Source organism: Lepisosteus oculatus, chromosome 2, assembly GCF_040954835.1.
Source record: "Lepisosteus oculatus isolate fLepOcu1 chromosome 2, fLepOcu1.hap2, whole genome shotgun sequence".
NCBI lineage: Eukaryota > Metazoa > Chordata > Actinopteri > Semionotiformes > Lepisosteidae > Lepisosteus > Lepisosteus oculatus.
In genome coordinates, this window is record NC_090697.1 from 56,533,774 (window position 1) to 56,559,393 (window position 25,620).

Consider the following 25,620-nt stretch of genomic DNA (forward strand, 5'->3'; position numbering starts at 1 on the left):
TTGACAAATAGCACAGTGCAGTACAACCACCAACAGTACGAAAGACAGCGGCTGCTTACTAACCTACATCAGAGCTTTTCAGACAACCCACGCTGGATCTAATTCGAGTGTCGGCAGCCTTTGAATTACATGTCACAGGACATCTTAGTGGTAAGCAGAGCTGGCTACAGAGCCATCACTTTTACCCTCCTGTACCAGAAAATGTAGTTCAGTATACGAGATATCACTACTGCTGTAAACTCGTGCTACTGTCCCCAGCCTTGCTGAGTCCTCCTGTCCTAAGAAGCATTTCAGTTGCTATAGTTACAAACAATGTTTAACGCTAAACAGATGATAAGTAAAGTAGCTTTATGTACACATTTTCAGCTTACAAAACAAATGCAATACACGTATTTGCTTAATACCTGGGTGGACACTGCACACATTCCTGTCATTTGTGTTAGTAAAGGTATACCATTCTCAGAAGTAGAGTGAAGCCTTTAATAAACTGTAATATGCTTTACAGTTCTTTACAGTTCTTTGTAATGTGGGCTGTCTCAAGCAAACTGGCTTTGTCAGTAGTTCAGTTAGATCCTAATCGATGTAAGATAGATGAGATATGTACAGTAAAGTGTACTTTTGGCATAGCCTGCACGGTTGAGAGTACTAAGATGATTGAGCCAGCGAGTTGCTGCAGGGGTACAGATGGGGTGGAAGGAGGGATATGAGAGACATGTGCTACAGGAAGACTTACATATGTATGCGAGCATACTGAGAGAGATGAGTATCTAACCTTCCCCTGAATTTCTATGATAACTTTTGTCATAATTCCCTTAATGATAATATCCATTTGTGTACAATTTGAGAACAACACGTATACTACAAAAAATGTTACAGTAAATACATAAGGGGAGAGTAAAAAAAAAGATGCTTGTTAAAAAGAAATACATTATTGAAACAAGAAGTTAATTCCATCCTGAAAAGCATTAGGAAAGAAAAATGTTTCCGTGAAATGTGGAGCCTAAAAAAGGCAAGCCTTGGTTTTATACCAACATCCACTCACAATAACCAGCCATTCAGCACATATCCACTATTAATAATGCAGGTGTTGCTCAGCTCTGATGACCTGAACATTAACGTTCCCTTCCTACAGTACATTCAATTTTATACTTTCTCTCTTTCAAGACATGGGGAACAGGGTCCTCTAGTGGCAAAATAAGTAATTACTGCAAGCAATAACGTTTTTTACTTGGCTTGTTCATTAAAAAACAAAGTTTAAATCTTTTAATTATGAAGTGTCAATGCAGCTGCTCCTGTTACCTATTTTTTAATAGGCAACACAAATTCCCAACTATAAGTTTCACATTCATGTTTTTTACAAAAAATATTGCTAAATTACCTTGCAGTTACTGTGCAAAGAGTAACTGAAAATGAGGCTTATGCATGTTTTCTACATAATCAAATAAGATTCATGTTTACGGCCCAGTTTCTAACAAGGACTTGAATCGCAAATGATTTAAACTTATATTAATCATTTTGAAAAGAGGTAATCTAATGAAAGGTGCTTGCATGTGAATATCATATGTATTCTCTTATGATAATTTCCTACATTTGCAAAATTCAAATGCTCTATTTTTCAGTTTTGAAGAATTGAAAAAAAAAGTATGTTTTTAAGAGCAATCATCAGACACACCCCCAGCAAAAAAGCCAGGAGAAAACCTTTTAATTTTTTCTGCATAGCATTGTCAGTAAGTAAGTACTTGTGTGTAGCTTCTGTGATGACCTGTAATTACTTTCGCTTTGTAAGCATTATCACTCAGACTGTTTCTATAGAGTACCCATATACAGTACCTTAATTGCCCTGGCCACCAACACTACAGTGCGCCAAGCAGTACCCTTGAAGAACAAACCCCTGGAGCCCTGGAGGTAGTTGTTTTCTGTTAAGATTACTTCACGAGAAATAACAACATCAAAGAATCAGATACTTTACAAATGTTTATGAGTATTTTGGTATTTTGTCTTAACCCATTAATGTGAACTACTTTATGTATTGTGTTAATCAAGTTCTCAGACTTCCCCATTTCAGAAATCTAGGACCTCTATTCCAGCTCAACACCTTTTCAGAAGAAACAGTACAGTGTCTCTTCTCTGGATGTTGGGTCAATTTGTAGCTAATACTTGAGAGCATTGCACCAGAAACTTTTCATCAGTATCTGCAAATAGTCTTTTAAATTTACCTATTTCAACTACCATTTACACTCATCTCAGACCACCATCTCTTCTGACCCACTACTCTTTGACAATCAACAGTGAGTAACTTATCACTGTTCCTACACCACTCCTCGAAGTGCCAACTTTCCTTCAAATAGCTCAGTGTTCTTCTCTGCACATCAGGGAATTGCAATAACCATGCTTAGTTCTGCACAGAAGGTATACTGGAGGTTTTACATCAGATACAAACCCAGTCTACACTAATAACACTCACAATGATCAACAATTAAGGATTTTGCTTCCAACTTTTGAGGACCTCATTCCCCCCCCCCACCTTCTTTGCCTTCAAACCAGCACTATTATCTGGAGCATTGAGTCCCAAACCTAATCTCTCCTTGTTCAATTTGGAAAAACTAACTGTATTCTCATTTATGTGTCATCTTCGGCTTCTGTAACTGAGGAATTCTGCATCAGTGTTACAGGCTCCTTTCATCTTTTTTGGTGGTTTGTCTCTGCATTGTATTAATTAAGATTTGGCCGCACTACTGAATGGAATAAAGATATGCTGCACAATTCTCCTTTATTAACAGGGAAAAATACATTGACTTATGATAATAAATATCAGTTCGCATCCACAGAAATAAACCATGAAAAAAACTTGTTGTTCATTTAATTTTATATTGTTTCATTTTTGAACTAACATAAAAATGTGTGGGAAGTCCTGCTGAATCCTGCCTTGTGGTTCATTTAAGGCAACTTGAATATATTTGCTCAAACTGCAAATCAACCCCAACAAATATACATGAAAAGGTCTGGAAAAATTATTGTGGTACATCCAGACTGTAAAGGGGTACCCTTGGAAATGAACTTTAGAATTAGATTGGGTGTGATTTTGCGTTTTAATGAACTACAAAACAGTAAATGAACAGGGGACTTCCTGAGAGAGACTCTGGTCAAGGCGCTTGCCCTAGTGCAGGCTAACGTGATGATCCAGGTGTTTCAGGATCCAGCTTGGGTCATGTCATATCGTGTGGGTGTCACCTTCCAGAGATATACTATATGTAGTACTGCATATAGGGGCACTGTACTTTCTCTGTGGCCCTGTGATGGGCTAGCAGTCATGCTATCAATCTTGCAGTCAGTACCAACTTATGTTGTGAACTTCCAGAACAGGCTCCAATGTTCTGTGACCCTTGCAATAAGATTGTCACTATTGTAGTCCCTCCCCCTTAAGGGCGCTACGGCTCTTTCACTTCAGACTTGATTTTGTGCACCTGCCCCCTGTTCCAGCCTCCTTCCAGCCCACCTTAAAAGCCAGACGCCCACTCTGTCCTGGGCTCTGCATTGGTTCCCGTACCAAGCGAGTTCCAGGATCTGAGCGTCTGGTCCCTTTCCCCCTTATTCCTCCCGACCCTCCACCGGATCCCGCTTCCGGTTTTTAATCCTCTTTGTCCTCGTCTCAGATGGACGGCCTGGCTTTGGACTTTTTGCCTTCCTCTTGGATTTCCCATTTCTCATTCCCGACTCCTGCATGCTTTTTCCCCGTGTTTTCCTTACTCATCCCCGGATTGTGTCATCTGCATAGGGTCCCGAAAGAACGTTCGCTACAAAGATCTTAAGAAAGATTACAAATCCTTAGAAGACCTTTATTGTTGCAAGCTCTGGAAATTCATTATAGAAAGCCAAATGAGAGGAAGCCATTTGGCTCTTTTAACATGTTTGGAAGGTAGTAGCTAATTGGTCCAAGAATCTCACCCAACTATTTCTTTAAAGAAACCAGGGTTTTAGCTTCAACAAAATGAGAAGGTAATTTATTCTGCACCTCCATAATCTTATGTGTAAAAAACTGTAGCTTTAAATCCACTTCTTTGCAGTTTCCATTTGCACTTATGACCTCACGTTGCACTGTTAATACTGAAGGAGTCTGCTGTGTTGACTTGGGGTTGACTTTGTTAGCGCCTTAGATGATTTTGAATATTTGGATTAGGTCTTAGATTTACCACCCTTCAGTCCAGATACAAACCAACAAAATAAGGATAAGTGGATTTTTGTGATGAAAGCATTATATCTTTCTATTTAAAATGATCTGTCAGTATTACTAACATACATCCAGTATTATAAGAATGCAATGCACTGCATTGCAATAAAACTTGCAACGGCATTTGTGCTATATGAAATCTATTGCCTTGTAAAAAATAAAATAATACAATTTAGTCTAATATTAAAAAACGAGGAGGCTGCAATAGTAGGTAACAAGATTCAGAGTTTGTCGCAGGAAATAAGTGTTCGATTGTAAAATATACTTGATGTAAGCTGTTTAACAGTTTGTGTACACAAGTCGTTTTAAAGTGCCTAAACCACAAATTATAATTAATTAAAGAACAACAAAAGGAAAGCAGAACAAAATTCTTTCCTTCATTATTCTATAATAAGTATTTTGTGTTGTTTTGTACATAAGATAATATGATTCTAATTTACTTTAAACAGGAAGATAATTAAAATGTATGTGTCTTGGTAGTTTTGTATTATTTCCTGTAGAAAAGATACTAGCAGATACTGTAATATAGTTTTTGCACTACAAGTTTTTTGAGTTTGGAAATCTAAAAAGTTAAGTTTTTTTTTGATACAGTAGGTATTAAAAAAATTAATACTTATATTAATACTTATTTAAACAGTAACTGTCCTTTCAGCGATAAATGCAGTACAAAAAGGACACTGTCAATACATGAATTTTGCATGAAAGTTGCAGTTGGCAAGTTTGTTGTAGCAGATGGTACACAAAAAGACAAAAAGGTGCAGTGACATGGCACCACCACAGAGGTGTCTTTGCAAACAGTCTGTTGTACAACAAACCAAGAATCGCTGGTGAACTCGTGATTGCCACTCGTGAGAGTTCATGTGTGAAAGGCCAAGCTATCACACGAGCTTGATCGGCCACAATGTATGATGCATATAAGAAAGGCACAATGGCCTCTTTAAAAGTGCTCCACATTATAACTTGCCCTTTTGACACCATTATAATAAAGCAAACTTTTCAATGGATGAGTAAAAAATATCTTGAAAAACAGAAAGTGAACTCCATTGGACTTTTAATCATAATAACTCAGCACCTACCCCTTTGATCTGTAAGCACAAGTTCCAACTATTCAGAAGGTAAGTCCTGACAAGCTTGTGGTCAAGCAGACCATTGCAGAGACACTCTCCCACTTGAATACAACACATGCAAAATACAGCTCACTCTTCAAAATTCAGTGTTAAATGTTGTGCAGATGTAACATGGACATTGAGTTTACGATCTCTCATCTCACTGATAAATCCTTCAAAACATTCATCTAAAATTAAGAACAAGTTTTTGTTTCGGTCATCTGAATGTGTGTGCTGTCCAATTTCACTGCCAAAGCCTCTCAGTCACCTCTGCTTCTGTTTATAGGCTGGAATGCTGCTGTGACGCTATCATGAGCTCTTTGTTGCCAAGGCATGAAGTTGCATATGAAGAGAGCATAAGCTAGCAAACATGAGCAGCATTCCATGTGGCCTGCTGTTCATTTGTTTATTGGCATTTGTTAAAAAATTAGAACTGCTTTTTTTTTGTGTAACATTCACCTGATTTTACCGTTGACAGTTCTACACTCATGGCTCTGAACCTCACATCCTCCATCCTCCATTTTCTAAACATTTAGTCCAATTCAGGTTTGCAGGGGAGCCAGTCCGCAAGGCACACAGGCACACACACACGCGCGCACGCACACAAACCACAGCCATTTTTCCCAGAAGACAATTAACCAACCTGTATGTCTTTAGACTGAGAGAGGAAATTGGAGCTCCCGGAGGAACTCAAAGCAAGCATGGTAAGAACATACAGTACTCCATGATCTGTAATTGAACCCCTCGCTGTGAGGTAGCAATGCTAACCATAGTGACACCATCTCATAGAGGGTAAAATGAGGATGTCTAGACAGGCCTCTCTGATCCACCCACCTTCCAACCACTTGTCTTTTCATACAGTGTATCACAACCAACACAGCACTGTAATAGATATTCATCACCAATTACACAATCACCAGCAACAATACATGCCTGTAAGTGCCCAGGAGCTCTCAAGTGTGGTTGTGTTTGCTGAGAGCCCTGGTCAGTTATTCCCACCTTCAGCAGCACTCAGCTGCCACTTGAGGACTCCCAGTTCCCCAGGAAATCTGGGAAAACATATATACCCCACACAGGCTGATGCTTGAGGCTGGAAGTGAATGCAGCGCACTGGATCTGTGAGACAGCATGCTAATCATCACACCATAGTTTCACCCATAGAATGAGATTAATATTTACATCATTCACACACATACAGTAAAGTTTACATTTACAAACATTCAAGTGCGCCATCCTGGCGGGTTATTTTGCAAGTTGTTTAGTCCAGGAAGACAATGTATTATACATAAATACATTATAGTAAATGACCAGAAATAGACATTTTGCTCAGTTATCTTAAGTAAACAAAGTCCTAAACAAAGCAACCAGCTAATTCACACCTTTAAAGGGGAACCGCAGTCCCAATTTCTCAGACTGGTTATTAAATCTCTATTACAAAATGAATTCATCAAAGGTATAGAAAAAATGATAAATTTGGAATTACAGTAATCACAAAATCGGGAACATTGTGAAAGTTGCCATGTTGATGCAACTCGCATTTGAGTTCCCAAGAATTGCCATATGGTGCCACCCTTCCTGCTCACTAGTCTATCACTAATGAAATGTGATAGAAGAGTAAACTAGCGAATGAATACAGGTTGTGCAGCAGATATTTTACAGCAGAAATGTTCCAATGTGATCTGCATGCAGAGTTAACAAGTAGCATTTTTTGGTAAAAACAAAATTTAGTTTTGAATGAGATATTATTCCCTGTTTCAAACAGTATGTATGATATGTAACTGCATCTGGAGCTTAATTAAGGTCTATAATATAAGTCAGTGTCACATCTGCATAAACTGTCCCTGTCTCAAATCTAGATAAATTAATCTGCCATCCAGATCTGGAAAACAGCTATCAATCCTCAAGCACCACATCTCAAAACAAAAGAAATCCCCTTGAAAGGCTAGCCAAGCAAATGACTGTGTTTATTGATTGTACACCTGTTGCTATGCTACCACAGCTGGGACAGAACACACACTGATAGCGAAAGAGACACAAATTGCAATAATTGTATCTATGTTTAGTGGTTAGCAAGTGAAGAGGCACTTTGCTTCAGGGAAACAAAGACTGTATATGTCTCCTATCAGGTACAGACCTGCCGCATCCACTGACACTCAAGACATAACATCCATTTATTTTTATACATAAAATACCACTATTTGAAGATTTAAATTAGCAAAAACTGAAAAAAGAACAAATTGTTTTGGTTGTAACCAACAGATCTTAATTAGTCTCTATTGTGAGACATTTTGAGTTAAGGGCATTTAAAGATCAACATAGAAACACATTAAAGAAATATTCTAAAATATATATTTACTTGTGCATTTACTAAATAAGAGAAAATATATATTTTAAATATTATTTTTGGTAGGCAAGGGTTCCTTATTATTTTGATCTGGGAAAAATCTGTTTGAAAGCTCATAACATTCTCGACATACTGTAATATCGTTTTTCTACTTCAAACTGTTAACATGGTGCCACATTCTTTTTTAACTAGGAACCAGTGGAATTTTCAAATGCTACAGTCATGCTGTGCTTCATTCATGTGTTAAGGAAAACATTCACTAATCAGATTTCAAGATAACAAACAGCAAGAATGTAGCCAAAAAACAAGAGCATTCGCTTCATTGATCTGGTGCCACAGAAATAATCATCCGGCAGGAGAACCTGAACAGGAGTTCACAAGCTGGTCATTCATGTTCAAAATTCTCATTCCCTCATTCTCATTCATTGTAAATGCTGTTTTTTTGCAAAGTGTCTCAGTCCATTCTTTATTATTTTCACCACTCCCTCTAATGAAAAATGATAACTAAAATGATAGGGTGTTTTGGCATCCTACTCTCCACTAAAAAAGGGCTTCTCCATCAAGCAGGGGCCCTGTTAGGAGGTTAGGATCCCAGAGTGACGAGTTAACTGAGGGGTAGTTGGAAAGATGGAGATGGGGTGGAGGAGCTCTCACACCCGAAGAAGGCTCCACAGTTGAAATGTTGTGTTTTCTTTCTTCTCTTTTCAGCATGGAATAAACCTATTACTTGTTCGTTTACATTTAAAGAAGACCATCATTTTCATGATTTGAGTCTGTACATGGTGTGGCAATGTGTCCAAGATAGATGAAGAGGTCCCTCCTATCTAGGGGATGGCTTTCGTTGGGTTTAAATCAAATCTAGATTTCAAAGGTACACCTTGTATTGTTAAACACCTGTTGGCTTTAACTTAGGTCCTGCTAGATATTACCATTCGTCACAATTAAGCTGGTGTCTTGGAACACTTTCTAGGAAAGGAGCTGCTGATAAAATGATGAAAATGGCTACAATCTAATGAAACGTCTAAGTGAAAAGTACATTACAATTATAATAATCCAATTTAGATATTATTTTTAAAAGTTACAGGCCAGAGTCCTGAAATACAGAATAGCTCTTTAATATAAACTGGGCAAGAAATTAATTCAATAAAGTGTCTGTGCAAAGATTCAATTCTTGAAGAAAGATTGAAACAAATAATATAACAAAAAATCTGTATACATAATGTATCCTTATTCTGTATCCCTATTCATTACATTACAGGGCCTATTCAGAGTTGATTCAGGGCTGATTCAGAGTCTCTGAGGGCAACCTCCTGTATGCTGAATCATCTCTTTTCCAGTCTACTTCTGAAAGCTTTTGATACTCATCCTTCATTGCGCTTTGAGAGGCCACCTTTAAAGGTGCTATATAAAATAAGGTTAATTATTTTTATTGCCTTACCAACTTCAACTTGGATTTATGTGGAACCGACGTGTTTGAAAATGTGCAATACATTTGCTAATATAGCCACAGTTGCCAGTTTTTACAGCGGTTTGTAAAACAAGGTGATAAGTTTTACATTGAGTCACACCTATATCTGTGCTTTAAAATAATTTTTACTGAACCCAAAACACAGCCCAGATTCAGAATCCAAAACAGGTGAGGTTCTGAGCCCTGTAGAGACAGAAACAAAACACAACTGGAAACCCATAGAGACGAGAAAACATGCAGAGTTCATAAACTAAGAATCACAGTACAAAGCACAAACGGGGAGTCCAATAAATGTAGTTGGGGTGAAGAAAGGGTCAGAAAATCCAGGAAAACATACAGCAAAAAGTTGCAGCGAAGCTAGGAACGTACAGTAGAAAAGTCTATCACAGAGTTCCAAAGCAATGTCATATCACAGCTTAATAGCCTGAACCATCTGAAGCAGGAATTGCAGCAAATTGCCTCCAGGTAGTACAAGACTCCTGTCTGATCAGTATCCATGGAAACTGGTGCAGAATGGCAGGTGAATGTAGGTGTGGCCAGATGCCGAGTAGCTTGCCCAACATCACACCACAGAGATGAGCATGAAAATTGTGATATGAAATTTGTTTTGCTAACATAGAGTTAAATGTATGAATAAAAATGAATGAGCATTATGAAAATTTTCTTATTAAAACCTCCACGTATATATGTACTATTCTGTTTTCTATATTTTATATTTTATTCTACATTTTAACATCATATATGTTTCCGTATTGTCCAGCAGACCACCATCACAAATTGCTGCTTTATTTCAAAAAGGTCATTTTCCATTTACTGTACCTAAACTGTGGTAATAAATGTACTTCAGGGGATAGAAAACAAATTGCACAACACAATTGTTAACAGGCTGATTTAAAAAAACTTAATCAGTAATAAGGTTCACTTACTACCAAAGCACAGGTACTATATTCCTGTTCCATTGATGTATTATAGGTTATAATCAATTTAAACAAGTGTTACCAGCATATTGAAACGTTGTATGTCAGATTCTTATTCTGAGTACGATGGTGATTATGATTATGGTGTCATGGTGGTCAGCTGCCTCACTACTTCTCTCTTTTCTCATGTACTTTTGACTGGTTCCCTGCTTTATTCACACCTCCCAGAGACGTTAGACCTCCCGTGTTAGATTTCACTGCCTGCTCTGAATAGTCACCCAGGGGTTTCTACCTGTGGTCAACACAGACAGTATCATTTGTAATCTAATAATTTTAAGGCAAATCAAAAGCGTTTTTAGGTTTCACTTTTCTAATCTGCACCTAAACAGTTCTTATATCATTGCAGTGCACAATATAATAACGAAAAGTTATGAGACGAATACATTTCCATTACTACAGTATGTTCCACTTGATAAAGGCATTTGAGCATTGTGATTATTTGAAGTTAATTTCATGTTTTGGTTAAAGACTTGTACTTAATTATAATTATAGAGAAATACATAGTTTTGAAGTTGAAAATATTTTGTTGCTTTTAAGAGATGTATTTAAGACTGCTTTTTGGGATTTTGAAATCTTTGTAAATCCTTCACCCCTGTGAATACTGGTTATGTTTTATACTTAGACTTGTATATTGAGTTTCAATATTTGTCCTTTTGTGGTGAAAATGATGCTAGCACAAAGCAGTTAAAATACAAATGGGAAACAACTGTTTTTTCATTCCACAAAGAAAGGGTTATTGAATAAACAAAATATGTTTTTTCTGAAACTTCAGCACTTTTAGTAGTGGTAATCCATGTAAATGTCTGCAAATGAAAAGTGAATCAGAGTAACTTTACTCTTAAATCATGTAATGCAAGAACAATATTTTCTACATAATTTCATCAAGAAAATATGTACACTAAAATTTGTTATATTGATTTATTTAGGACATAAAACAATTTTGTACATCTGGTGAATCTTTATTACTTTATGACTACTGTTTCACTTTACTAATAAATATGGAAACATGCACACAACATGTTATTGTAGAAATCACCTTGATCATTCCTTGTCATTTAAAAAGTGAATCATATATTGCACTCTACAGGTATATCCTCCTGAAAACCTAACATGAGTATGTCCAAAACAACACTGGGAAAAAAGTAGGAGCAAAAGACCTTAAACAAAAGCTACAGTACCAACCTTTTGACATGTACTTGTACTATGGACTATCATAAATTTTGTTTAATGTTTAGCAAACCTCCAGATTCCTATCACTGAATTACTATGCTGATATGCAATGGAGGACAGGAGGCAAAAGAGATAAGATCTTTGTGAGCAACAGTAGTAGGTTACAGTTCAACCTTTCACTAATGTAGAAAGAAATTGCTAATGTTTCCCAGTCATTCATTTTAGGGAACTGCTGTATCTGCATTTTTCAAGATGTTTCTGAAATAAAACTAGGCACAATGTCCACTTGTAACTGTTGCTTTTCTACACCTTTAATATCAACAGCAAGGTCAGGACATATGGGCATCCTCAGTTTTTCTAGACAAATATAGTATAAGCACACTACACAAAGAATCTGAAGGACTTTTTGGAATTTTATTAAATATATTTAATTTATTTAAATAATATTACACACAACATTACACTATGTTAGATAAGACACCAGGTCCTATAAATGCAAGACATTGAGAGATAGTACAGGTTTTTAAAGTTGTCCATATTTCATATGTCCTGGAGGTTGCCAGCAAGCAACCCTACATTACTGTGTGTGCTGAAAAAAGAGGAAACTGTTTGAAATCACTGAATGGGGGTGTCTTTGAATAATGATGAAGCCATTTTGGCTGTTGGTTTGTACATATTACATAGCAGATCTTGCCATATATGTATATTTTATATGGGTGGTACAGAGGGTAGCACTGTCAAATCATACCTTACAAGTAGGTTCAAATCTAATTCTGTGAGTGTGGAATTTGCATGGACTCTCCATGATCACGTGCATTTCCTCCCATAGTCAAACATTTGCTCTTCAAATTGATTAATATATCTCTACATTGTCCCGGGTATATGTATCATTAACATCCAGAGTGTAAATCCACCTTGTAAAATCTACCTGCTGGCTCAGGCTCTGCCTCATCACAAACCTCTAAGGATGAAGACGTTACCAAAAATGGAAGGTTATAATTTATATTTTGCATAACTGAGACAAGATTCTGATTAATTACATTTTTACAAGTTTTACTTAATATTAGTGCAAAATTAAAGAGAAGCTTTAAAGGAATGCATTCAATACAATATTTTTCTTTTCATCTGCACCAAGTACAGTATATATAACCAGTTCTGAATTTTGACATACACCCAGAACTCTGCTCCAACTCTTCCAGAAAAAATAATCTAATAAAAGGTGTTATTAAACAGAAGTTTGGGAAGACGTCAAATTATAATCTCGTACATTACTCTCTAACATATAAATATTCACTCACTATTCACTACTCTATGCACATCTTTACTAGCACTCAGCATTGCAGTCTTGTTGCAGTCAGACGTCCCTCACACTTGGTGACCTTATCTTTGTCATATTCACCCCCTCCAAGCCAAGACAGGAGTTGTTTTCTCACCTCTTCTAAAGCAACCACCTCTTCAATCACTCAACAGAAATTAAGTGGCTCTCAGCTCCCACCATGGTGACCATTCTTTTTTGTTCCAGTGTCCACAACACTGCCTGGAACTGGGAAAATCCTTCTCTGGTCAAACATTCATAAAGCATTACAGCACCATCATGCCCTTTCTCTCCCCCTTCCCCAGTCCTCCCAGCAGGAGCTCCCCAGGTTTCTGATGTACATCCTGTTCCAAGGGTGCAATTGCATGGAATCAGTCTACATTGGATCGGGGCTCCTCACCATCCCTGGATCCCTCAATGTCCACCTGCCCCCTAGTGTCCAGCTGGTGCAGTGTTGACCCTCGACTCTCCCCTCTCCCCAAACATCTACCTATGAATGTAGCTTCTTTTTGGAGATTATGCTTGGAATATGTCCACATCTGTTTAATTTTAGCAAAGTTCACAAGTGATAAGTCACTAGAACCCTATCCTACTTCCACGTCAGCACAGTTCACCTCAGGCTACTCTTCTGGGTTGCCGTATAGTCTTCTACTGCAAACTGCTACGGTTTGTCCGCTTTGCATATCCAAAAGGACTCTCTCAAACAAAGCTTACCAAACTTAATACTCCAGTATCTCTGTCACTGAACAAATCTGCATCTCTATTTGGTGGTTATTTTAATCTTTTTGTGGCTGTGACTGCTCTGATCTTAGGGAGAGACCTTTACACCTACTTTATGACAACACAAAGAGGTCTGATTAAGATCCTACCCCCTGAATCCATTGTTCTTTTTTCTGCGTCAATATAAATAAAAAATTAATATGCATTAAAAAATGTAATTCAATTATTTCTCCTCCAGCAAATCCTCTCCTTTTGCTATTTGTAATCATATTTATCTTGGTCTCTGTAATACTTAATCAGTTACTGACAATGATGTAATATCAACAGGGGAAAAGCAAGACTTGTGTAACCTTGAAAACAGGTCACACTGTAGGCTTGCCAGAGATTGTACTGAGAACACAAGCAATCAAACTGTTCTTTTCTTATCTGCATTTTGATAAACCTGACAAATGGACTCTTTAAAAAAAACAAATGAGTACAAAAGTGTTGAGTGTCTATATAACAAAAGGCCCTCTTCCTTTTTTCTAAAATAACTTTATAATTGTATGACCTGTTTTCCACATTCATAGCTATGGATAAAGTGATTTCTTTAGCACACTACACAGGATTTGTATTAAATAACGTTACGGACAGTTCCAACACATTCTTAAGGAGATTAAATTATTATAATACTACAATATGTTTTCTGATCTAATTAAAAGCATGTTCTTTAAACATCTTCAGTACATCTTCAAACAGTCCTCGTAAAGGGTTTGTGGTTTCCTATAATTTTCATGTTACAATTTTCTTAATACTTAATGATTTAGACTAGACTAAGTCTCTGTTTCTGTACTCAGAAAATAAACAAATACTAAATTTAAATAGAATTTAAACATTTGATCGCAAATGTTTTAAGCTATTAATTCAGAAGAAGTAAACAATACTCTGAAGTTTACTGGAATTGTGCTTCATTTCTATGCATTTTGTAAACTGAAAGAAACCACGTTGACTGACAGACCTGTGGCAGAATTTCATCATTTGTAAGAAGGCTTTTTAATGATTTTAAATTATAAAGTACATTTCTTCCAGTGCTTGCAATGGCATTGGAGTTAATATTAAATTCACTACACCATAAAAGGACCTCAAAACCTTTTTTTCAGGCAGAAATGATGTGTTCATAATTCAGTGGTGCTTGCCAGGTAAAGAAATAATCTATAAACTAGGACAGAGGGCCATTTATTGCAAGACATTTTATACATGTTTGAAATTTAAGTCTGACATTTCAACATCAAAATATGACAATACTTTGTATTTTGTTAAAACAGCTTAAAAAACTAATGACACAACTCAAGACACACAGACAGACAGTATGCAAATACAGGAGTGTTTCTATAAATAAGGGGACAACAGTGTCCATGGTTATGCAAATATAGTTGCAGGTTTAACAAAGAAGGCCATGATGCACACTGTGCACACACTTTTCCAAATGGTCTTCAAACAGGTGAGGCTTGAACTCTTACACCAATGCATAAATCCGTTGTAGATGAATTGTGTGCTAAGCTCCTGGAGCCTAGACTTTCCCATTTATTGCAAATTGACTAAAACTCTTTTGTTCAGTAATAAATTGCCATCACCAGAGGGCATCTCATAGACATTGATACTGGGTCCAGTGTCACATGAGGCTCTTGCATTTTCTCCCCCATAATGATGATCTGAACCTACATCCCTGTTTCATCGTGATCTGCACAAAGCAACAGAATGCACCATCCGTGTGTATTGGAAAACAACTGTGAGTTGCTTCAGTACTCTATGCAGACATTCCAGTGCTCTAACAACACATGTAGTGCACTGTGCCCTAAGAAACACAGAGTTTATCTGCAGTGACTGCAGGTTTTGTGCATCTGTCTTTCCTAATCATTCTCTCAATGCAGCAAACATTATGTCCATTCACTGTAGGTGTCACTTGTATAACAGGGCACTAACAAGTGGCACTAAGCATATTACAGAAGTGGCATCACCCCCTAGACACCTTAAGGGTGCAGAATTCATCTGAGCATGATCAAATCAAAGCAAGGGAAGAGCAGACCTGTTCTCTTCACACCTCAACACTCAGAATGTTGAAAAGCTCGGCATCATGTCCAACATATTGTGTTTCTGTGAGATGACATGGAGACCGTACAAGCTGTTGATGAATTTACGCTTGTGTCTATCCTTTGCACACTTAGCATGCTGTGTACCTCATTTGCAGGAGGCCAGACAACTTTAAACATGCTTGGCATTACCACAGGAAGTTATGTGCTCAAGTAATTTTATGATAAAGAAGACTGTGTTACAATGCTCCACCTATCCCATTCCTTTCAGGTAACCACATTTTTTGGTCATGCACTACCTTGTAAACTTATTTATGGAACAGCACTCATTCTATAACTTCCAAGTATACATACAGTACTGCACGTATCCACTTTATTTATTTCTGTTCTGATAACATTACTCAAAGATAGATTATCAAGTAAGACATTATAACTACATGTTAGTAGTTCAAGTACTGTAGGTAGCTGCGTCAGCATGCGTAAGCTGCTATGGAACAAATAAAGATTTATTCCATGCTTAAAAGAGAAGAAAGGAAACACAATGTTTCGGCTGTGGAGCCTTCTTCGAGCTGTGTTCCGTTATAACTAAATGTTTACCCTTTATTCCTCCATACTATATATTTTAGATCCAAAAAAGTGTGTTGATGCAATCCCAATTAAAATCAGAATTGAAAATTGCACACTTACAGTAATTTCATACCAATAAATGTGTGATTTCACTCCATGTTCATACGTTTGCCAAAACACCAATGGCTTCTGATTTTGGATTCAAATTCTAACCAAACTTAGACCCTGCAGTGTGACAGTATGTACTGTAGGTTAATCTTTTCACTTGGATATGTAACTTTAGCTCTCTGATCAGAACCTTGTTTAATGTTTGTTTTGTGTGAGGTAGGACATGGGACTAAACATTATTTTGTTTAAAATTGTTACCCTCAGAATTGTACTTTTGTTGCCAAATAAGAAATTATTTGATGGTTTGTGGTTTTCATAGCTTTCAGCCCATTTTCACACACACAATTAGTTTAGAATTAGAGTATATAATACCTTCACCACAGGAGTCCAGAAATATTTTTTTAAATAATGCATGTCAGTATATCACAATTGTAACACTAAGGTTAGGTAAAGGGAGAATTGATCAATAAACATTTTAAGAAATATTAGAAAAAATACTTTTGTTCAGGAATTAGTTTTCAATACACTTTGGAGGTCCTTCTTTGAATTTCATATTCATTTTAAACTATGGCATTATGCAAAAGCATTGCAAATATGCTTAGTTTGACTGGAAATTCATAAATATAGTGTAACATCCCTTACACACAGCTCAGCATATTGGTTATTTTTACGTAACAGTAAAAAACTGAGTTGTTTCACAACAAATGCTCTATATGAGAAGCATGATCTCTGCTTATCTTCAAATATTCCACTTCCTAGAAAAGCATTGTTTAAATTTATATCTTCTGTTTTCTGTTTTATGATTCTCACATACTACTTTACTTTATGCATACATGAGGCTCCGTCATGCTGGGTGTGCAAAATGAATTAGACAAAATATTATTTAGAGCAGATATGAAGCCTATCACTTATTTTATTACTACTTTCCCCATCATTACATTGTCCTTGATAACCCTAACTGCTTCACAAGGTAACTGGATGTGTTTTTTTAATTCTGGATGTCTTTTTAAGACATTGAAAACTGACGTCTTGGATATACCTGTAGAGACATTCTGATTACATACAATACAAATATGTTTGCACTATACACTAAAATAATATGGTGCCTTAGTCATCTCAACTAATCAGTTAACACTGTACCTGATATAAAGTGAATATATTCACTAACGCATTAAGTTATTAAGTGTAGTAAACATTGTCTGCAAAATTTACAAATTAATCAAAAAATAATCCATGTTTACTGAAGACTCATTGATCCTAGTAAATACCAGGTAGGATTCCCAGTGAATTAACTGGGGTACGAGTGTGAACATAATTTCTCAATTACAGATATCTATAAGAGATATCACTGTCAATAAGGCGCAGATATATTATACTACAGTATATGTGCTGCATAAACAAAATTGCTACAACAGTTGTTCTTCATTCTGTATAGAAAATAAACTAAAGGAAGAAAAGGGTTATCCTTGTAGTCTGAGACACACAGTAGACTGATACGTTTCCAAATTTATCGAAGCGTCCTTACCTTCACAAAGAGCGAGATCTCCGCTTGATCGGGGTCCGCTTTGTGTGTCTCCCCAATATTATTGTTGTCAATAATTTGATGGTTGTTGAAATCGACTTCGTCGGTCCCGGCGGTCTTTGTTGGCAATCGGTAAGCCATAAGCATCCCGTCATCAACGTTGTCCTCTTCCACCTCTGTGGGACTCGCCATTTCTTCTTCACCCAGGTTATGTTCCACGGGTTCACTTTGTTGGGAAGAGCTTGAGCTTCCAGAACGGGCTCTTTCTATGTTCAGAAAAGCGGATGGCTCTTTCTCATTTTCACTATGCTGAGACGAAGACTCGTAGTCTTCATTCATGCCTCTCACTGAAGACTGAAACCCTTCCTTCTCGTCGTCGCCCTGATGGGAAGAAGACGAGGATGAGTCGTCGCCTTCCTTCTCACTTCCCTGGATTAACGGAGGCTTGTTCTCATCCGGAGTTTGTCGAGTGTCCATGTATTCCGGGGAACCGGTGGACAACGGAGACGCAGGATCCATCTCTGGCAATGACTCGTAGGTTTGGTCCGCAAGGCAGGAGCTTACATCCTTCACGTCTGTTGGACGTTCATACACAGCACCTTGGTTGTCATTTTTGTTTTCATTTATATTCTCATATTTAGGAGTTTCGTATTGGTCATCCGGAGTCTCATAGTCGTTTTCAGTTTGAATTGTTTCATAAATGTTGTCACGGCTGTTTTTATCCATGCTTGTTAGTTTTGATTTGGTTCTGTGCTTTCAGGATAAGACGTGCTAACAGGTGCCTGCAAGCTACTCTGAAGAAATTCACCAGTCTGTAGCACTATGCTCCGACTTGCCTTTTTTCACAATAGCCTGTTGCTGTAGATCTGGGTGCGCATGAGCGATTTCTAACAATATCTTACAGAGAGCAGGTACTTTGATCAGTAGTCCGGTCTACGCGCAATAAAAACAGACCTGTACTTTAAAGTGTGATTGGGATGTTAAAAACAGTAATAAGCTTATTTTGCCCCTACTGGCAATTCAGAAAATATCGTTTATAATATCTTTTATTTAAAATATCCTTAAAGAATGTTTTGCATATAGGAGTAGAAGTAGACCACTCAATGTTTTTTTTTTTAAAACTTATTTTAACGTATTAGGAGATGGATTTCCTTTTAGTTTGGTAAATCGGGCTGTGTAACAAGGCTGTTTACTTGTCTAAAAACAAACTTTTTACCATAATACTGCAGTTAGCTTTGTAAACACTGGATTTGTGTTTTAAAATATGGTTACATATAAAAAAAAGACAGTGGCAATATACTGTACAGTATATCACATAAAGTTACTGAAATAGCACCAGTAAACAAATAACACTGATATTATTACGGAATTAATATGTAGCCAGCAAAACCTAGATGTAACTAAAATATGTATATTATATATAATATTTATACGCACAGTACATCCATAAATACAGCTCCGAACAAAAGTTGACACTCAGCTGTAGTTGTACAGTATATATCTAACTGTTAGTTTCATCTTCATCATCATCATCAACGTGAAGGGTTCATCATTTATACTTTGTGCCAATATGAACATTGATGATCCATTAAATCTCAGGCTAGTCTGTTTTTCTTCATTTACATTTTAACTTCCGTTTTAAATTCTTTAAAATTAACAAATACAAATGACTATATTTTTAGTGATCTAATCAGCTATTTTGAAGGTACCAGAGTAAAAAAAGTCTTGACACAACCTTCTCAATACTGATGTCACTTAACTGATAGAGGCAAGTAGAGGTCATTGAGGATGATAATGGTGACAATGATGAAAATACCTTGTATTACCTGAAGTGCATTCATTATCATGTTTCTGACACATTCTCTGGAAGTCTGTGCATTTACCTGCTTCTGGTAACACATTTAATGGCTACATTCTGGAGCACATTTAATGGCTACAGTATGAAGCTAATATCAGCTTTATAATTCCTCAGAAGCTTCCAATTTTATTTATTTTGGTGCTGAAATGTTATTGTTCATTTAAAGGAAATCCAAAACTGTAATGACATTTTATTAAAGAAGCCAGGGTATTGTTTTCAATAATATGGCTTGGTAGTTTGTTCCATACATCCAGGCCTTTGTGTAAAGAAATGCCTCCTATCACTTGATTTTAAATACTCTTCAACATAGTTAACACAGCTGCTGTCTGGTTTGTGTTTCACTTAGGAAGGGAGTGTGTCTTATCTGCTTTAGGTTGAAAGGATGAACCTTAGTACTAAATTGTGCTTGTTCAAGCAAATCTCAGTTTACAGCCCTCTATAATAATGGTTATCACCACCACTAGTATGGAGGGATTATTTTATGTCAACCACTTTAGACTTCTCATGGTAAGCCATCAATTTAAATTATTAAACATTAAAATATCCCAGATTTCTCATCCCTTTATTATCCCTTTATTCATATAACTCAGTCTTTAGTTAAGGCCTAGCAGATTTAATATTCTATTAAAATATAAATATTATATATATATATTCTATAATGAAATCAGCTCAGACACATTTAGTTTAAATGTATACTGTGTACACCTTAAAAATATGAAAAAATAGAAAAATCTCTTATCCTACCAAATACAGGTAAAATGCATCTCTTGGATCTCTTTTTTTCTCCTGTTTAGCTTGCATAAATTAAGAATAATCGGTGTGTGGCAGCACATTTAATAAATGCTTCTCATGTTAAATACAAAGCTGTTTCCTTGTGAAAGATAACCAGATGCTATTTGAGCAAGAACACATGACCCAGTTTGCCAACATACATTTTATTGTCCTTTGCTCAGCAAATAAAGGAAGCAAAGTGCTGCTAGCACTGATAGGACCTGCAAAGCAATCAGCCACACTAAATTTGTCAGAACTTGTTCATTTTTAGACAGCGTGCTTGCAGAATGTTAGGAGAGCTGAATGCCGACTAAAGTGTTTTGTGGAACATCCATTAAAGAAGACTGAAGGCCTTTGTAGGAATTCTTTAGGAGTCAGATATTTTTCAAGCTATCCATCATTAAGCTCTTCTCTGTTCACTCTGGGACACAAATTCTGTCCACTTTTTCCAGAAAATGTACCATGCCCTCAATCCAAATTTCTAAATATCTGAAGTGGAGCTTTTGTGTCCTGAACTTGAAAAAATGTTAGCAACGGGTGATTTAAATTCCTTTCAATGAGGCAGGCAAAAGTTAAAAAAATAATTTTCAGCCACTGTATCCTTTCATTATTTTCATCCTGTTGAGGTTCTTTTAAAGTCAGGCATGTGGACAACAATACAGAGAAAATTGTCTGCTTTAATAAAAATGTCCCATATCAAACCACAACAATACATTCTTAGGTCTAAACTAAAAAAGTGTTGCGTAATTTATCTTGCTGGTGTGTAAACATACTGTAATAGTGCATATATTGAAACAATACGTGTTGGCTCAATGTTTTGCATATAATGGATGTGTGTGTTTTTTTAAATTCACAGAATTCTGTAACCCTCTGTAATCTAGTAACCCTTTTACTCATTTTGTAACTTTTCAGTTACATGTTTTAATAGACAATACTTTCCAAAACAGCTTATATAAAAGTAATTGAGAGGATAACAGTATTGTCATTAGATGGTCATATCCTTTTTTTCCCCTCTGTTGTACACTTATTGTTACACTGTATTAAATATTACACTGTATTGTTTTCATATGTGCATTTTTATACCACAGCATTGTCACCTCATATAATATCACATTCATGTCATAGCAAATTCTCTGCTTACTGTTTTTATCTTCATCTTATTATATACAACCTGTGTATTAATGCAAGAGATTCAAATTACTTTGACTTCTGGGAGAAACTGGTTTGGAGCTGTCCAGGACCAGTTATTTTAGCAGACTGAGCTGTATTTATTTGTGCTCTCTAAAAAGTAGTTTGGTTCCTAACATTTTGATTTTCAGTTTCTTCCTATGTCTGCCTGTCATGTGTGTCTCACACTGTCTTCCTCTGATCATGCTATTTATCCAACAACATGTGTTGTCATCAGATGTTCTGTGAGTGAGTTTGGTATGCACTATGTACTGTAATTTGATTGGAATTGTACTGTATCTCTTAGTCTACATCACTGCTGGGATCTTACAGGTCATTATTGTTTAGAGGTTTTATTACCAACTTCTGGTTTTGTGTGTTCAGCTTTTTTAGACACCCTACCCTTCTTTTTAATCTCTACAAAATTGTTGATTGTTCTATAGAGAAACGTCTCTTTAAAAAAATAACAATTATTTGCATGAGAAAAGGAGTGGATTGTACAGTCCTGAAAGCAAAAACTCCAAACATTTATTATTCTTTCTATATTATTTTAATAACAGGTATCAAATTCCAGCACCACTCTTAACTCACTGGTATATTTTAAATAGAAAAACTGCTAATTTTCTTTTCATGTTTTGTGTGTTTTTTACAATGTTTCCTGTTAATATGAGGGTTTGTCTTTGTAATTAAACTCTTCACAGGAAACTGGAGCAAGAATGAGAAAGTTTATAAATAAACCACAGTAAATATGGCAAATAACTTTTATGCGGATTCCCAAATAGCTTAAGCAAAGAAACAGACAACCTGAAATTAACAGAAAAATGACACAACCTAATCAATTTACTCTGATCTGCTTTGTGAAAATGGCCCTTAAGGTGTTCTCCTAGACTACTAGAAACTCCTAGAAACTATAACAGTAAAGTGTTTTTCAAAAGGCAAAGTAAAGGTCATATTGTATAACAACCCCTTTCTAGTTCAGAAGCAATGCAACGTAGACTATAGAGTTTTCTAGCCTATTTAATGCTATTTTTACATTTTGGAGTTATAATGAATCAGCATTGATGACTGCACAATTAAACTACCAAGTACTTGTGTACGCCCTCCAATTCGCATCACAGAAGATTAGCGCTGTATTACCGTCATTGTCTGCCATTGCGAAAGATGCAACAAAACTTCTGGTGATGCAAAAGTGGCCTATTACATTGTAAACATGCTTTAGGCCAAGCATTTTTTGCTACTAAATTAATAGTAAATAATTTAATAAAACCGACTAATACAAGGCAACAGGTTTTTAGCTACTGTAGTTTTAAGTATGTAAAAAAAAGAGCAACCTGCTAACCAAATAAAATATAGTCATAATAATTCATATTGTTAGGAGATCATGTTTCTCATTTGCTTACAGCAACTAATGAGCAGGAAGGGACGCTTTCACATCACAGTTTGCGTGACCTCTCGCTCTTGCCTGAGGCGGGACTAGAAATTTCTGCCTGCAAAGAAAACATGGCAAACATACAGTACTTTCAAAAAGCTCACAATTTTACACTTAATGCAAAATGTGTCCAATTTTGCAATACCGTCAATTAATTTATTTTGTTACCGACATTAACCAGTCTGAGACATTGGGACCACAGTTTGCCTTTAAGTCCCTATTGAAGGATTAACAGTACATCTAGTGTAACCTATCAAACAAAAAACTGGAATTATAGTTTACTTGAGTATCTAAAGTTAAGCCCAATATCATTTTATGTAGCTCATAATTATGTAATTCATTCATTGAAAGAGGAAGAACCCTCTTTTTCACACAACTTCAGTGAGAAAGAAAAATCTCAGTTTATTTCATATTTTCTTTACTGCAAAGATCTGAATAATTTATTTTGACATCTTGCATTAATGAGGGAAAGGCTTTTGGTCACATCTTTAAGATTAGCTCCATTGAATTAAAAATTAAAGTATGTGCTATGCTTGCTCTTCAGTCTAAAATATAAGGTTTTCAAAAATGCTCCATTTCTTTCAGCAAAACCAACTGGTCAGTTTTTTTTTATTATTTGAAGCTTGCTTTCAGGCCATCCGTAACACTTTTTTTTAACAAAATCGATTTTTTCTTTATATCATTTTCATTCCTAAATATGAAGCTACTTCTGAACCTTAGACTACTAGCTTGCTGTTTCAATCGGTAAAATGTCCTTACCTTTGACCTCTGTTTCATGATAACATACTTCTTCAAATATCATTGTACCGTCATCTTTTGAACAAATGTACTTTTACATATTGCTTAATCTGTATCCAGGTCCTTGATAAAGAGCATAAACTAAAGCTGGATATAAACTGCAAAGTGATTTGATCAGTTTAGATCACCAAATAGATGTTTCTTATCTTCCTTAATTGATACTGGACAAGTGTAAGATAAGACTTAAAGAGTAAGATGGAAAATCTAATCTAGCAATGCTGAACAAATTCCATTACATTTCTCTTACCTGTTGGTTTGAAACATATAAATCCCGTCTATGGCAGCACCAAGACAATTTCCCAGCATTTTCAAATGTCATTAGTGTTGTGAGAAACGTAAGCCCCATTAAATAGAACTGACAATCTTCTGCTAGCAGCTGTTGGAAAAAAATCACCAGTTGCTTTATGACACAGCTCATCAGTCATAGTCCCTAATCAACAATATGCTTCAACAATACGCAAAATAAAAACTAATATTCAGAGGACAATTGGCAATTCTCATATTGTCAGTTGTCAGATATCAGATCAATGTAATAACTAACTCTATAATCTCTTCTATTAGCCTCAGGCCTATGCTATCATGCACAAGTTATCAGACCCTTTCAGTGATGTCCTAATTTATTGATTTAAAAATGATGTACAGTAAACACAGTTTTCAGTGAATTAACAAGAATACTCAAACTAAGCACTTATATAGATTAAAAAAGTTAAATGAGTAATCAAAAAGGGTGACATTGTGGCACAGTGGTCAGTACTGCTGCTTCGCAGCCCTGGGGCCCTGGGTTCAATTCCAGACCTGGGGTGCTATCTGTGTAGAGTTTGTACTGTGTGTTCTCCCTTGTTCATGTGAGTTTCCTCTGGGTGTTCATGTTTCCTCCCGTAGTTCAAAAACATACTGCTAGGTTAATTTCAGAATTACTTTACGTGTCCTTGTCAGGAATTCTGAAAGGGGTGAGAAGTTGGACACCTGTGCGATGCAAATGTAAATGTAAATCCAAGATTCCAAATCAAAGTCATTAGGCAAGAGCGAAGTCAAAAGTAGGAGAACCAGGTCGGGTGGAGAATAGTAGAGCACACAAGAGAAAGCTATGGAAGACTTCTCAATAGTGAGCGTAGGTAAGCCGGTGAAGAATGTTTAAATATTGGAGAGAGAGACGTGGTTGGATAATTAGTTCCTGGATGAGCGTGTGTAGAATTTAGTACACGTGGGAATGCCAGGGCGTTTACAGAAGAAGTCGTGACAGTCCTGGTAAGGTCCCTCAGTGATGCAGTGAATTTCAAGCTGATTCATACTGTAAGTGAAGACCAGGGAAATTACAAAAAAATGAATTACAGATAAAGCTATAGAAAGGCACAGATCAAATTAAGGTATTAAAAAATTCAGTGACACTGAATATACGTTTGAGCATGGTGATGTTGATCGTTAAGAATCACCTACCACCCAGACACTGCTAAGACCAGGCTATCACTCCATACTGAACAGCTAGACAAAGAGGAATCTGGTTAGGAATGCCACTCCGAGGCTAGAACTAAGTTTGAAAAAGTTATAGTGTTCAATGGCTGAGAAGGGAGAAAATGTGAATGAGTCAACAATATCCTTGTCACTCTACATTGGTCTATTTGTCAAAGTAACAAACCCATCTCTCATCTTGCGTGGGGCTTGCTGCAAAGCAATTTAATTAAAGGTTTTAACACACTGAAAAAGGTTTTGTGGTCAGACAAGACAAAACTGGCCTAAATACTGTGTTTTCATCATTACTGCTAAGCATGATGGAAATAGCATTATGCTATGGGGCTATTGTTCATCAGCGGGGGCTGGAAATGTTTGTCAAAGTGGATGTGGATGAAAGTGGATGGAGCAAAATAAAACCAAATCTTAGAAAAAACCTGCTTCAGTCTGTAAGACCTAGAACCGGGACAGCAACCCTAAATTCTGAACACTAGAACAGACCAGAGTCAGAGCTCTGATTGTGTTATCCACAGGCAAAATACATCTCTCCTTCT

The 25,620-nt window shown here is 36.4% G+C and overlaps 1 protein-coding gene across 1 annotated transcript in view; it reads right to left on the reverse strand.

Moving 5' to 3' along the window:
- Positions 1–18,438, reverse strand: part of clic5a (chloride intracellular channel 5a) — a 45,390-nt gene extending 26,952 nt beyond the window's left edge. The window contains exon 1 of the mRNA XM_006625745.3: positions 17,598–18,438. Within this exon, the coding sequence (XP_006625808.1) occupies positions 17,598–18,320 (723 nt within the window). The 5' untranslated portion in view covers positions 18,321–18,438. The remainder of the gene's footprint in view (positions 1–17,597) is intronic.
- Between the last annotated feature and the right edge of the window lie 7,182 nt (positions 18,439–25,620).